Consider the following 14,668-nt stretch of genomic DNA (forward strand, 5'->3'; position numbering starts at 1 on the left):
GGATCTTTTCATTTTCAAAATTGAAAATGATTAATTTTTTTTTTTTTCTAAATGTTTGCCAAATTTACAATATTTTCACGAATAAATCTTATTGACCTAAATTTACAAAAAAAAATCCTAGAATCATTGGGATTGGAAGAAGTATTTTAGAGTGGAATGTCTCAACTTGGGGAGAGTGCCAAGCTGGCATATAGAGACTTATAGGCCATACAATGCTCCTCTGGAAATTAAATGTGCAAATAGATTCTTCAAAAATATAGAGGACAGGAAGTCTAATACCACATAATATGTATAGCAACCTTAAAAGTCAATGTCGGCCCTTTAACAAGAATTGCAACATGACCTGCTAAACAAGACACTCCATTGCAGACACGTGTTTCGGGTGTTTGCTCCTCATCAGTGCAAATTTGGAGATCTGGATTTGATGGTGAGGGGTTAAATAGACTATTAGAAGTGACGTCACTGGGTTATGATATGATTGCCTTATAAATTTTAATACTTAGCGTAGGGATAAGAAGTTTCCAGTCACTGCTTCCTAGTAGTTATTCTGCTTTGTTTTTTTTTGGCAGCTTCAGGAATATTACAAGAAGCAGCAAGAACAGCTACACCTCCAGTTAATTTCCCAACAACAGGCAGGGAAACAGCAGCCTAAAGAGGTGAGCAGCAATAAAGTCCTTTGTGTTCCTAATTCTCTGGGATGAAAATCCTAATCCGTTCGTTATTCAGAATGAATTCTTTTTCCCCTTGTTGACTGTAAGCAAAGGCATAGGAGCACCTTAAAGGGGTAGTCCACTACTTGTACAACCCCCCTCTGCTGTGTTCCTGGTGTAAATAAAAGACAAACAAAAAAAAAACAGATACCTCCAGCACCGATTACAGTGGTATCGATGCGGGCTCTCCCAGAGCACACGTGACCTTGCTGAGCCTTGTCAGTGCTGCAGCCAATCAACTATTGCTAATTGACTAAAGTGCTCAAACTTGCCCCAGTCACAAGTCACACTTCCCTCAGACAAAAGTTGGACATCCGGGGAAGGTGTAATCACTGCAGCCCATTAGCGGCCGGATAGCATAGTCACTTGAGCGCTGGAGACCCATCGCAATCATCGCTGTAACGGTGTCGGAAGTACCTGGGTTTTTTTTTCTATGGACATTATTGCATTTAGGATGTGATTGCCCAGGTAGTGCACATCCCCTTTAATGCAATGCAGGCAGTGAAATGTGCAGTTTCGTCACACCATTTTGCAACAAGGCATTTACCTCTCTGCCGTTTCCACTGTAGGAGGTGTGTGCACAAATGAAAAGTCTGCAGTCACTCTCTGTGACTGCAGACTTGTGAATACTTCCAGCGCACGCACTGTGAGGATTCCCCGTCGTCTTCCCCGTGAACGGAGGTCAGGTATGTGATATGCATACTCCCAGACTGAACCTGTCTAGTGGGCGCGGCCTCTCTTAATACACTTCTATGGAGCGAGGCTGCGCCCACTAGACAGGTTCTACCTGTCAGTATGTATGTCACATACCTGACCTCCAATCCCGGGGAAGACTATGGGGAATCCTCACAGAGCACAGTGCCAGACTTTTCATGCTAGACTGGACAACCCCTGTAAGGTGCACATAACATAACTGATTGCTATCAGACTTGTGTACAGAATTGTATCGCCACTGACAGTGTAAATTTTCAAAGGCTTATAACTCTTTTCCTGCCGAATGTAGAAAAATGCAAAGTGTCTACCTACTATTGCTTCCATTTAATTAAACTCTTAGTCAATTCCTCAAGAAAGTCACTTAATAATCTGATCTTCTACGTTTTGCACAACAACTCCATACAAACACAACCTTACATTGTTGCTTGAGACACTTTTGTATCACCCAGCGTGACGGTGAGAAGAGCAATCTTGATTATTGCTTCAGTCCCATTGTGGGCAGAACTAATGTTTTCCTGCAGAGATACTGATGAATGAGAGAGAAAGCATCTGTACGCCTGTGCATTTTATCAGGGGTCCTCCTCTTGTCTTTTATAACCAATACATTCCTGGAGAGTGCCAGAGTGCTATGCCGATCGTCTGTTTGCTGCCAGTCCTTTCCCAATTTAAATGCCCCGACACTGTATCAGTATGATGTACGATAGATCCAGCCGGCTGCATCCTCTCTGTTACAGCCGTACATGTAGAGTATCAATCTCACAAAGTGACATCACTAGTGACCGGCTCTGCGGTCCCTACTGGGATACCAAGTCATTCCAATCAGTTTCAGAACAGGTTGCCCTTCCTCAGGGTTGAGGTACACAATTTGGATACATTTGTGAAAAAAGGACTGCCAGTGGATTACTGCTTCTTTAACCACTTCCAGACCATCCATAGACTAAGCATCCGGGCAGTCCCTCTCCTACTCTTCAGTGACATTCTAAAATGTCACTGCATAGGATCGTAAATCTACATGATCATGTAGCAACGGAAGGGGGGTTTTGGCGGTCAGAGACAGAGTACCCACCGAGAAGGCACAGATGGCTTATTACCGTCTGTGCCCTCTCTATCGCTGTATACACCGTGCCAAGTGTGCGCTGTATATGCAGTAATAGGAAGCTCTTACGGTGCGTCCTCCTCCATACACAGCGGTCAGGTGATCACTGTGTACAGGGAGGGAGCAGGAGCTGCAGGGTCATAGGAGACCCAGACAGGCTTCATTTCCCCTGTAACTAGTGCTAATATACCAACCCCAGTAACCAGGGAAATAAGAGGAAAATACAAATATTTATATGCGTGTCCCAAAGGTCTTTTATGACCGTATGGGGAGCTCAATAAGTAAAATAAATTAAAAAATAGATTTAAAAATTGCTATTGTCAGTCCAAATTGCTGTTATTAGCACTACCCCTGTGCTTAAAAAAAGTCTAAAAGTCCAATATATAAAAATACTTTTTACAGAATTAGGAATACATTTTATGACAGTGAGATAATTTATGGGGGGATGTAAATGGTTTGGTCTTGAACTGGTTAAGCAGATCTATCGAACAGAACTTGGGAACTCTCCAGAAATGCATTGGCTATAATAATAATAATAAATCAGTCTGGTTAGAATTAAACAGAATAAAGCTTGAAGTGCCAATATATGAGAGGTGACTAAGGAGGAAAAGTGTTTACAGTGCCAGGTGCTGTGTAATAATGTTCTACCACACAGGCCGATGGATGGTGAGCCACTGACTCTTAGTATAAAGCAAAGGTAGTGGCAATATTTTTTCAGTATCTGTTCAATCGTGTTAGCTACAGTGTATTGTATGGAAAGCAAAGTGCATTGCATTTCTCAAACACCATGTCCATATGTCAGGCTATGTGCAATGACCTGCTTCTGCGTAGATTTTGAGCCCTCTGCTTTCTTGTTCTACACCTCATTCTTCTGATCTCCTTGTCTGAATGTACTACGTTTAACTCAAAGGAAGCCTTGAATCTCATGTGTTCCTCACTGTACGAAGGACTGCCTGCTCCGTGCACAGCCCTCTGAATCCCTGTCTGTTTTCCATATGTTGGCATAGCGTTGTACTGTATAAACCCTTGTTATTGCTCATGTAATTCTTCCCGAGATATCTGATTTCCAGGCAGCACTGGGGAATAAACAGCTAGCATTCCAACAACAGCTATTACAGATGCAGCAGCTACAACAGCAGCACTTGTTAAATCTACAGAGACAGAGCCTGGTGGGACTCCAGCCAGGCCAAGGACAAGTGACATTGTCAGGTCTGCCACAAGGTTAGTATTAATAGCTGGATGCATATATAAAAAAATGCGTATTATATTTGCCCATATGTTTTTACACTCTTGTGAACACAAAAGCCTGCAATGTTCAGTGCTAGAGCACAAAGCAGGACATGACTATTTGTAAGGTCAGTCTCATAGCACTTGGTCAGTATATTGACATCGATATTTGTAAGCCGAAATTAAGAGTGGATCCAAAAACAGAAGAAGTGTGAATGTTTCCATAAGTCCAATTCCTGGTTTTGATCTTCACATACTAGTGCAAAATACTGACAAAATACTGTGAAAGAGACCTAAGCATTGGAAGCCTTGGCCTTGAGTGTTTCCTTACACATGATTTTGGAATCTCCACTAGCGGTGTCCCCATCAGATCTCCATCAGCTGTTGAAGGAGATGAGTAACAACCAAGAGGATTCCACCAAACAAGATCCTGCCGAACTGAGCAGCACAATCTCTACCTCATTCTCAAGCAACAAGATGTCTCCTCCCACAGTTCACCCTTCTTTACCTAATGGTCAAAGTGCCATACAGAATCCACGGCGGGACAGGTACTTGCAAACTGCTAATTAAATAGCCGCTAAAACAGTATAATATATCCACTGTTTTCTGATATACCTTTGTAAATTTTCATCCATTATTTTTATGTATAATTATTATTGTATACCTTATTTCTAACCACAGCTCTTCACATTATGAGGTGCCTCCCAGTTCTCACCCACTATATGGACATGGTGAATGTCGGTGGCCTGGCTGTGAGGCCTTATGTGAAGATATGGGACAGTTTATCAAGTTAGTATGCAAAGTTACTTACTTAATGAGAATTTTCAGACAAACACGCTTGATTATATTGTTAAAGGGTTATTCTCAAGTTGTATCTTGAGAAGCACACAGCTTTCCAATCTCCTTGTTGCTGGGGGAAGGGCACTCCTCTTTGAGTGACAGTTCTGGCTTGGTGCAGTAGCTTTGAACAAGTGCGCAATTCAAGGGAAAACTGCAAATCGTGAGGCAGAAGGGGTATGGATTGTGACTTTTTTCAGGACTGAAAACAGGTCAGGAGATCAGCAGCTATCACCTAGCTGTATATAAATCCATACACTGTAAAGAAATTACTGGGATCTCATAAGTTAGCTCCTCAGCCTGGAATGCAACTACTGCTCATACTCGACCAGGCTCTGGTGGCTGATCTCCTATGCAGAATGTACACTATGTAAGATAATAGCTTTCATAACATGAGAATGACAGATGATAGAAAAAGCAAACTTGCATATTTTATTTGCATACTGTCTAACTAACTGAAGCAATTTCATCACACTTTTAATATGAATTGCCTTATTATTCCATATTGTTGTATGGCTTGCAATGCACCAGATACACATTCACAGAGCTTTCCTCTATGTGTAATGAAAATTCTGTCATTTGCTTCTTAGCAACAGACTACAAACTTGTTGTCACCATGGACTGTTACTAAGCAAGTTGCAGCTTGAAGTCTGTTGCTAAGGAGCGAATGAGAGCAGTAGATACTCATTTGGGAAGTCTTGGGAACGTGAAGCTACATTGTGAAATCGAAGAACATTGGTCATGTATTCTCATCCATTTTATGGCTCCACGTCTTGGCACTAACACGGGTTTCATTACTCAAACTATCTGTATCATAGAATTATATGATGCTGTAAGTTCTGGCCATGAAACTCCTATACGGAGTATATTTGGGTCTGTAATTTAAATCCTTGTCAAATGTAAACCGCTTTATATTGTGGAAAACTACATTGGAGTGCATCACTTCTACTTGGCATCTCTTATATTAAAATCTTTTGTGTTGTATAAAGGCATCTAAACACAGAACATGCGCTGGATGATCGCAGCACAGCCCAGTGCCGGGTACAGATGCAAGTGGTCCAGCAGCTGGAGATACAGGTAAATGGGAGAGAAATCCAATGTCCTCTAGTATATCAGTTTTTGGTCCAAGAATATTTAATAATCATTTTCAAAGTGTGGCCTTACTGTCACGTTTCTTACGATCATATATTGTTTTTACCTTAGCTGGCAAAAGAGAGTGAACGATTACAAGCAATGATGACACATCTTCACATGAGACCATCAGAACCAAAGCCCTTCAATCAACCAGTAAGTCAGTCTAAACCATTGTCCCATTCCCTCTCCTCTTCTAGCTGGGTGCTCACGTCCTTAAATGTCTGATTTTTTTTTTTTTTTTTTTTAGCTCAATTTGGTCTCCAGTGCAACCCACACCAAAATGTCTCCAGACAACTACCCAGATGGCTTACCTCAACCTCCAACCTCTGCAACTGCCCCCATCACTCCAATGAGAGCAGGTACTTCCGTGATCAGCTCGTCAAGTCTACCTAGCATGGGTCCTGTACGGAGAAGGATAGTGGATAAGTTCTGTACTCCAATATCTTCAGGTGAATTCCGCTTACTTGAAGCCTTCACTGTTGCAGTTTTTTAGCATTTCCATTACATTTTTTGCTGCTGTGCATGCTCTAAGCTGTGTATTGTCTGCTGTTTGTCCAGCATTCAGGAAACTTGTGTATGTTTTCCTTATATTTAGTACATCATAAGCATAGACACATTTCTGTTTGCTTTGATGCGTGAACTCTATGAACCCCCAGAAAATATAATAGAAGATGGAAGGTTTCACAATAATACTTAAAGCACACTTCTAACCAAAAAATCTAAGATTTCAGTTTCAATTGGAGTTAACCCCAATCTCTTAGTCCCCCATACACAATAGATAGCTGCCAGCCTTCCGCGGACATCTATCTTTCCAGACTCCTCCATACACAGAGCGCTCACTCTGCTCCTGTGTTCTCTGAGACAACCGCTACGCGACTCCTGTCGGTGGCTTATCTCACCGAGAACAAAAGGATTGGCAGTCTAGAATTGGGCATGACAATTCCTTCTCTCTATGTCGGGGGAGAGTCAACATGACCCCATAAACATTAGACTGTTGGCCGAGCCCGCTAATATAGTTGGGATGGCCACCGTTAGTTTAATGAGTATTGAGGCCTCTGAGAAGCTGAAATCTGAGCTGTTGTATGAAGGGTATTTGCATGTAGGGGCTGATTTGTCTGTATTTGAGCCTCCCTGTTACATGGAGGGAAATAGTAGTCACCAGTGAATTTATTTCCCTGACTATGACAAGTGACTCTGCTGGGCTGTGTAGTTAGAAATAGACTGCTATCATTAGCTTTTATTCTTAGAGCTCCACCAGCTTACACAGAGTCAGCATTTTGATAGAAATAAAATTCACTGGGACTAGCTTGTTCCATCCATGTCAGTTCTGCAGGCACAGAAACAGCTGTACAGTGTGAGGACCCCCGCATACATCTCCACATTCCACAGCATTCTGGACCCCGGTAAGTATGGCATGGGTGTGGGCTATGACCATTGACTACAGTCAAATTGGAATTTTAAAGAGGTTGTAGAGCACCATTTACTTCACCATCAGGAGACGAGAGGCGCTGCTGACGTGGCGTCCGAAGATCGCTTGCCAGGTCTCATGCACCTCTCCTACTAATGAGAATAGGGGGTGTGCATGATACCTGCTGGGTGTGGATGAGACCTGGTAAGCGATCCTTGGACACCACATTAGCAGCGCCTCTCCTCTCCTGATGTGGACTGAGAGGTGCTTGATAACCCTTTAAGGTTGACTGAAAGTGTGCTAATAAAAATAATAAAATGATACCCGGTAGAGAACCTTTGCTATAAGTCTCCTCGTATTATTCACTGTGAACGATTTCAATATTGACAGTTACAAAGGTGTTTTTTTTGTTTTTTTTTCTCTTCATTTTTAGAACTTGCTCAGAATCATGAGTTTTATAAGAATGCTGAAGTTCGGCCACCCTTCACATATGCCTCTCTTATCCGACAGGTAAGTGCATGGAACACAGCACTACAGCTGAAGGGGGATTAGGACGTTAACGTCTGTAAGCATACTTGAAATACTTATCTCATCTTTCACGCTTTTTAACAGGCTATTCTAGATACACCGGACCGGCAGCTGACTTTGAATGAGATCTACAATTGGTTCACTCGCATGTTTGCATATTTCAGAAGAAACACCGCCACGTGGAAGGTAATTGGAAAAGTCAAGTTTATATGTGTATGCATGAAGTTTATCTTTGCTTTATGTATATAAAAAACAATTGTTTGCCCCTTTTTAATAACTGCTGCTAAGAAATTCTTTACTTTTAGTTTGTGTGTTGTAGTGAAATTGCAGTATTGATGCAACCTCAGTATTTTTCTAAAATGCACGAAGTCTGTCTTATAATTATACCATGATGTGTAAGACCAAATGTAGCCCTAGACTGAACCTTTCTACATACGTATAAGAGCCTGCATATGGAGGCTGCACGGTGCTGCACCAACTGTACTACCATATGGTGCTTTTAGGGAAGATCGTTCTGTAATCTGATGTGGAATGCAGCACGCAAAATCATTGAAGTCATGGAGATATAGAAAGGCCCTGTATATATTTATGGTTGCCTGTCACCCATAATACTCTTGTGTGCATGAGCTCTTAGAGTTCTATGTGCTGCCATACAGACACTGTTTTTTGGGATAATTCCTTCATACATACATACATACCACATGTAAAGCGCCATGGAATAAATGGCGCTATAATAATAATAAATAATAATAATACATACATAGGTCCATTTTACAAACATACGGAGGTACAGCACTTCTATGTTTGGCCTAATATGGCCGTGTGTATGAGCCGTTAACCTCCCACCTGACAGATGATGTTGGGGCAGATAAGGATCTGGCTTGTCTGATTTTTGGACCACTGATTCTTATGTTCCCGGTGAGATAAGCCGTATGGTAGTGGCTCTTTCATAGGGAAGACAGCCGAGTGAGCACTCCTGTGTAAGGGAGAGATGGCCAAGATAGCTGTCGGCCAAACGATAGCAATAGCTATCGATTGTGTATGGGACCCCTTAGGAAGATTCCATTACTTATCTGATCTATCGGCGGTCTGCAGTGGAAGTGGTTGAGGCTTTGTAAATCTCATAGTTGTATACAGTGTCGGTCTGAGGTACCAAGGGCCCACCAGTAACATAGACTCTGAGGGCCCAGTGTTCAGCTACATGCCAATATTCAAATATACCATTGGTGCAGCTGCACGGGGGCCCAAGAGGTAAGGGGGTCCACTACCACCTGAAAAGCAGCCATCAACTTCTGTCACAGACATTAGACTGCAAAGGGCCCGTATATTGTTGTTGCACAAGGGCCCTCTTCTGTCTGTGTCTGCCCCTGCAAATAATACATTATCCTGAGTCACAAAATGACCTATACTTCTATCTAATAATCATCTGAATAGTTTGTGAAATCCATAATGAGATGCTGCCCTTATCTGCACATAGTGAATCAAGTGTATTGTCCCTACTACTGTTCATATAGAGGGGTGAGAAGCGCACACGTGCACAGCGGGCCACCTGGGGGTTCACCAATTCTCCTGTGGGCCAGTCTGGGCCTGGTTTAGTGACTTTTCTAGCAATGTTCTATTTTGTAGCAGTAGATTTCTTCCATTGTCCTTATCTCCACTGTGTATTCATGTTCCTCCCTTCTCTTTCCTCCTGGTTCTCATTCTTCCTATAGCCCACTCCCTCCCGTCTGTCTGCGCTCTGGTTGCCTGACCCCTTTCTGACCTCTCAAATTGCTGTTAATGTTTTAGCCTAACGAATTAGTCTCTCATCTCCAGCCAGGGCTTAGAATGAGAGAAGGGGCGCTGCTTTGAAATTGGGGTCATATCATTTGAGTGTGGGAGTGTCAGGAAAGGGTGGTGATATGCACGTGTTGCCATCTTTGCCCTGCTATTAACTCCTTGGTAATCAGTAATGGCAGCTTATGAGACTCTTAAAAATGGACTGTGTTGATTAGAGGCAAATTAGTTTGAGCAAAAAGAAAGCAGAATCTTTCATATCAGCCACTTGCTCCATAAACCCATGGCTGCGAGCTGTACAATCACGGCTAAGGTTTTGACTCTTGAACAGCACACAATACATTTTTGCAGAACTTCAGGCACATGGAAATTGGATTTCTAGGACATTTTTTATGTATGTCTTTTTGTGTTTGAAATATAGTAATTATTTTGGAGCCCCATTTAGGGCACGTACTAGTATAACTATATTATTGTCACACAGTTGTGTATCTCGTGTATAAATGACAAATAGGTGCTAAATTTGTCACATTGTTTCACGTTTCTGCAGAATGCCGTTCGACACAACCTTAGCTTACATAAGTGCTTTGTGCGTGTGGAGAACGTGAAAGGAGCCGTGTGGACGGTAGATGAGCTGGAATACCAAAAGAGGAGACCGCCAAAGATGACAGGGTAAGGTAATGAAAAGCAGTACGAGTTGGTAAATATGAGATTAAAGGTTCTACTACAAGACTAGAGTTTGACGATGGCCTGTGCTGCATTACAGCTTTCTAAGGAGTGCGACCTCTGGATGAAGGAAGTTATGTGGTTTTGCTTTCATATTAAATTTACATTACATCTTCTTTTGAGATTGAGATTTTGGTTTGACTATTATCCTAAGTCATGTGACAAGGCTTGTTAAAGGGTTGATATTGACTTTTAGGATTGCTACTTCTGGTAGGTGGCACTAGAGTTCTAGTCCTCTTCCTCTCTGAAGAGACAATTTGCATCTTCTTTTCTGACACACATTGTAAATTTTGTGAGGCTGGAAATAAGTGGGTAACCATCCACACTGCCAATGGTCCAGAGAAGACCATACTTCATCGGGACAAACCACAATGATCATTCGTTGTGTTTTGTCCTGTTGAAGAAGTATTTTTACTTCGAAACTTATTGACAAAACCGCATTTCAACCATTTCGGTCTCCTACTTTTCTCTGGACCATTGGCAGGGTTTTTTTTACCCACTTTTCTCCGGCCTCACAAGTTTCTCCAAATCATGGACCTGCAGCAGCCTATTTCTAAGCTGATATAAGGGTTGTGACTCTCACGAGCCCTTCAGGTGAGCATAAATTGCTTTTATCTTCTCATTTTCCACTTGGATAAGACCCTATTGCGCTTATTGTCTCTCCAGTTTTTTTTCCCTTACACATTGTAAGTGATCTTCTGTGGATGTGATGGTTGTTGTCTTAGCCATGGTGCTCACAACAATTTATACCCAATTGCATGCATTGGACATTTCTGTGGAAGGCAACCTTGTCTGCTACATCAGGAAAACACATACCTAAATGCAACGTGTGTCTAGTCTCAAGGGGAAATCATCCTTTAGTAAAAAATGTTTAATGTTCTAGGGGTTGCTACATGCTGCTGATCCGGGTCCTGAGATCTCCACTGATCAGTCAAAACACTGCAGTGATGGGTGCAACTCCTTGCTGGTGCACAGAGCACTGTATGGGTTCAATAGTAAGTTTATGGGTCCAGACAGCACTCTCTTTTGAGAGAGTTGTATGGACCCATAGACTTTTGTGCCCATTCACCATTCTGCACTTGTAGCTGTGCTCTTTAGGGAAGTGTTTTGATTGATCGGTTGGGATCTCAGGACTCGGACCTCCCACCGATCAGCAGAATATGGCAACACATTTAGCATATAAAAAATGTATTAAATAATTATTACCTTTTAAACGTTTAGCGTGAAAAAGGTAGTTAATACATAAAAAAGTAGTAATTCATATATTGTAAAGGGAAGAAAATATTGTAGATGATACAGTATAGAGTGGTTAAGACCCACAGAACTGTAGAATTGTTTTAATCAGGTGTGAAAAAAAATTCTGCAAACTTAGGATGGTTTCAAAAATAGAAGTGTTAATAGTTTATTTATATAAATTAGCAAAGTGAGTGAACAAAAGATAAATCTAAATCAAATCTGTATTTGGTGTGACCACCCTTTGTGCAAGTGTACCTTGAAGAAATGATGCTGTTCTGAACACAAAGTCTGGGATTTTGCAGGATTATAGTCAGATGTGTGAATAACCATTTATACCAAATAGGTGATAACGATCATTACTTTCATATATAGGTTGAAACACTGTCATTAACTGAAACAGAAAATGCTGTGTAGAAGGCTAAACACTGGGTCAGGAACATGCAAACTCTGCTACAAAGGTGAGGTTGTGGAGGACAGGTACATACACCATGACAAGGCTGAGCACAGCAACAAGACACAAGGTTGTTATACTGCATAAGCAAGCTCTCTCCCAGGCAAAGATGTCAAAGCAGACTCGGGTTTCAAGATGTTCTGTTCAAGCTCTTGAATGAGCAAAAACAAATGGGCAACATTGAGGACTGTAAAAGCAGTGGTTGGCCAAGGAAACATACGACAGCTGATGAAAGATACAACATGGTTACTTCCCTTCTAAATCAGAAGATGTCTAGTTACGCCATCAGCTATGAAATGGCAGCAACTGATGGAACCCAACTATAGCATCTACTGTTTGGAGAAGTCTGGCCAGAGTGGTCTACAGGGAAGGACTACCGCCAAAAAGCCATACCTTCGACATGGAAACAAGGCCAAGTGACTCCAACTATGCACGAAAACATAGGTACAGAAGAATGTGCCGAAGAATGTCAGCAGGTGCTCTGGACTGAGGAAACAAAATGTGAAATATTTGCCTGTAACAGAAGGCAGTTTGTTCGCTGAAGAGTTTGAGATCGGTACAATGATGAGTTACTGAAGGAAGCAGTGAAGCATGGTGAAGGGCCTTTGCAAGTTCTGAGCTGTATTTCAGCATATAGAGTTGGGGATTTGGTCAGGATTAAAAGTGTCCTCAATGCTGAGAAATACAGGCAGATACTAGATGCTTAGCCATAATGCAACACCATCAGGGAGGCCTCTTGATTGGCTCCAAATTTATTCTACATCACTGCAACGACCCTAAACATATAGCCAATGTCATTAAGTGTAAAGAACAACAAGGAGTCCTGGAAGTGATGATATGGCCCCCACAGAACCCTGATCTCAAAATCATCGAGACTGGGATTGTATGAAGAGACAGAAGGATTTGTGCTAGCCTACATCCACAGAAGATTTGTGGTTAGTTTTCCAAGATGTTTGGAACAATCTGAACCAAGTTTGAGTTCCTTCAAAATGTGTGTGTTCCAGTGTACCTACAAGAATTGATGCTGTTTTGATAACAAAGGGTGTTCACATCAAATATTAATTTGATTTAAACTTTTCTTTTGTTCTTTCTCTTTGCATTTTTTAAAAGTGAAAATTTAACTATGAACATTTCTATTTTTGAAAGCATTCTTACTTCACAGTGCTTGTTCCACACATGTCTAAAACATTTGAACAGTACTGTAGGTTTCTTTCTAATTAACCTGGACACACTGTACTGGTTATTCCTGAAGCATTATCTCTAATTTACAAGCATTCAATGACATAACCTCCCACACATTCTTATTTTACAGTTAGAAGTTACATTATTTGAACATTTAGAGTTCAATTTAGTAGTTAACTTTTTGTTGAAAAAGTCATCTGGAATTTAAAGATTGTAGTGCCAGTAATAGCAGTATGTGCTGTTTAGCCTGCCACCATGCTTCACAGTGCTCTTGTCTTCGAATTGCAGACTACTTTTTTGAGGAAGGCCAAAACAGGTTTAAACTTTGTTTTTAACATTTGTTCTAGCTATTTAAACATTTCTAGATCAATTTGATGCCCCCTTCTACCAACTACAAAAAAATCAGATGCATGATTTAGAAGGCAATGGACCTTTTTATTATCCTTGTTCATTTGTAGATAACGTAAAACCAGAAGCCATAATTACTGTCTGGAAGTTATTTGAGTCCCACTGTGACATAGTTAAGGGTAAAGTTTGAGACTTTTTTATTTTTTTTGCGGTTTTGTCACTTTAACACAATCAGCAAAACCCCAGTCCCTTTTCCAAAAATGTCTCATGTAAATAACCCAAGTATTGGTTGTCTTGTAATGAGTACCAGGAGTTCACTATAATGCTCTTACCATATGCATGGGATTGCTGTGTTCGCCAAGTGATTTACAGCAGTACCCCTGGTCTCTTCCATCAGTCTTAAAATATACTATTAGGTTAATTAGTGTCATAGGGCTTGTTCAGACATCAGTTTTTTGCATGCAAGTTCTGTGTTTTTCATGGCTAGAACTCAGTCTATGGAGCTGCACACGTGTCTGTGTATTCTTGCGGACTGTATGATCTGCACATAATCATGCAGACATGTCTGATTTTGATTTGAGTCTCGGATCAAATTTGCCAATGCAAGTCTATGGGTCCATGAAAAAAATCGGACAGCACTCGGCTGCTATCTGTGTACTGTCCTTTTTTCACAGACAGTTTGATAGGGGGAGCTTACAGGTCACTACTTTTATATTGATGACCTATCCTTAAGATAGGTCATCAATCTGATCAGCTGGAGTCCGACACCCGGCACCCATGCCAATCAGCTGTCATCGGCGCCGGCTGGAAATACTCACTTGTGGAGCTGGCTGTCTTCTGACGGCCAGGGCATGGTACTACACATCCGCCTCCTATTCAAATCAATTTGAGGCGGATGTGCAGTACCCTGCGGCAGCCACTACCAGAAGATGGAGCAGTTGAGGACAGTTAATGACTTTTGTGTTTTCATTGGCTGTAAGCCATAATCATCAATATTAACAGAAATAAGCACTTGAAATAGACCACTCTGTTTGTAATGACTATATATAATATATGAGTTTCACTTTTTGTATTGAAGAACTGAAATAAATTAACTTTTTGATGATATTCTAATTTAGTGAGATGCACCTGTACATGCATGAACAAGAGACACAATTCTGAAAAAAAGCATAAAAAACACACCAAAAACGCATAAAGAAACGCAGCAAACCTGCGTTTTTGATGTAGCCGGTTTCCTGCCAGAGATCAGTTTGGGCTGTAGATTTGTGACATAAAAAAACCAACATGTGTGAACATAG

General features: G+C 41.3%; 1 protein-coding gene across 2 annotated transcripts in view; it reads left to right on the forward strand.

Moving 5' to 3' along the window:
* Positions 1-14,668, forward strand: part of FOXP4 (forkhead box P4) — an 86,003-nt gene that overhangs the window by 57,382 nt on the left and 13,953 nt on the right. Inside the window, exons 5-15 of one of the 2 annotated variants that reach the window (XM_073666776.1) lie at positions 570-656; positions 3,591-3,741; positions 4,103-4,295; positions 4,429-4,536; positions 5,574-5,661; positions 5,788-5,871; positions 5,966-6,167; positions 7,044-7,121; positions 7,560-7,636; positions 7,739-7,840; positions 9,978-10,099. In XM_073666776.1, coding sequence (XP_073522877.1) covers positions 570-656; positions 3,591-3,741; positions 4,103-4,295; positions 4,429-4,536; positions 5,574-5,661; positions 5,788-5,871; positions 5,966-6,167; positions 7,044-7,121; positions 7,560-7,636; positions 7,739-7,840; positions 9,978-10,099 — 1,292 coding nt within the window. The remainder of the gene's footprint in view (positions 1-569; positions 657-3,590; positions 3,742-4,102; positions 4,296-4,428; positions 4,537-5,573; positions 5,662-5,787; positions 5,872-5,965; positions 6,168-7,043; positions 7,122-7,559; positions 7,637-7,738; positions 7,841-9,977; positions 10,100-14,668) is intronic. The other variant, XM_073666780.1, reaches the window with a different exon arrangement.

Source organism: Phyllobates terribilis, unplaced genomic scaffold (genome assembly GCF_046119375.1).
Source record: "Phyllobates terribilis strain yellow unplaced genomic scaffold, ASM4611937v1 Scaffold_2__4_contigs__length_985480577, whole genome shotgun sequence".
NCBI lineage: Eukaryota > Metazoa > Chordata > Amphibia > Anura > Dendrobatidae > Phyllobates > Phyllobates terribilis.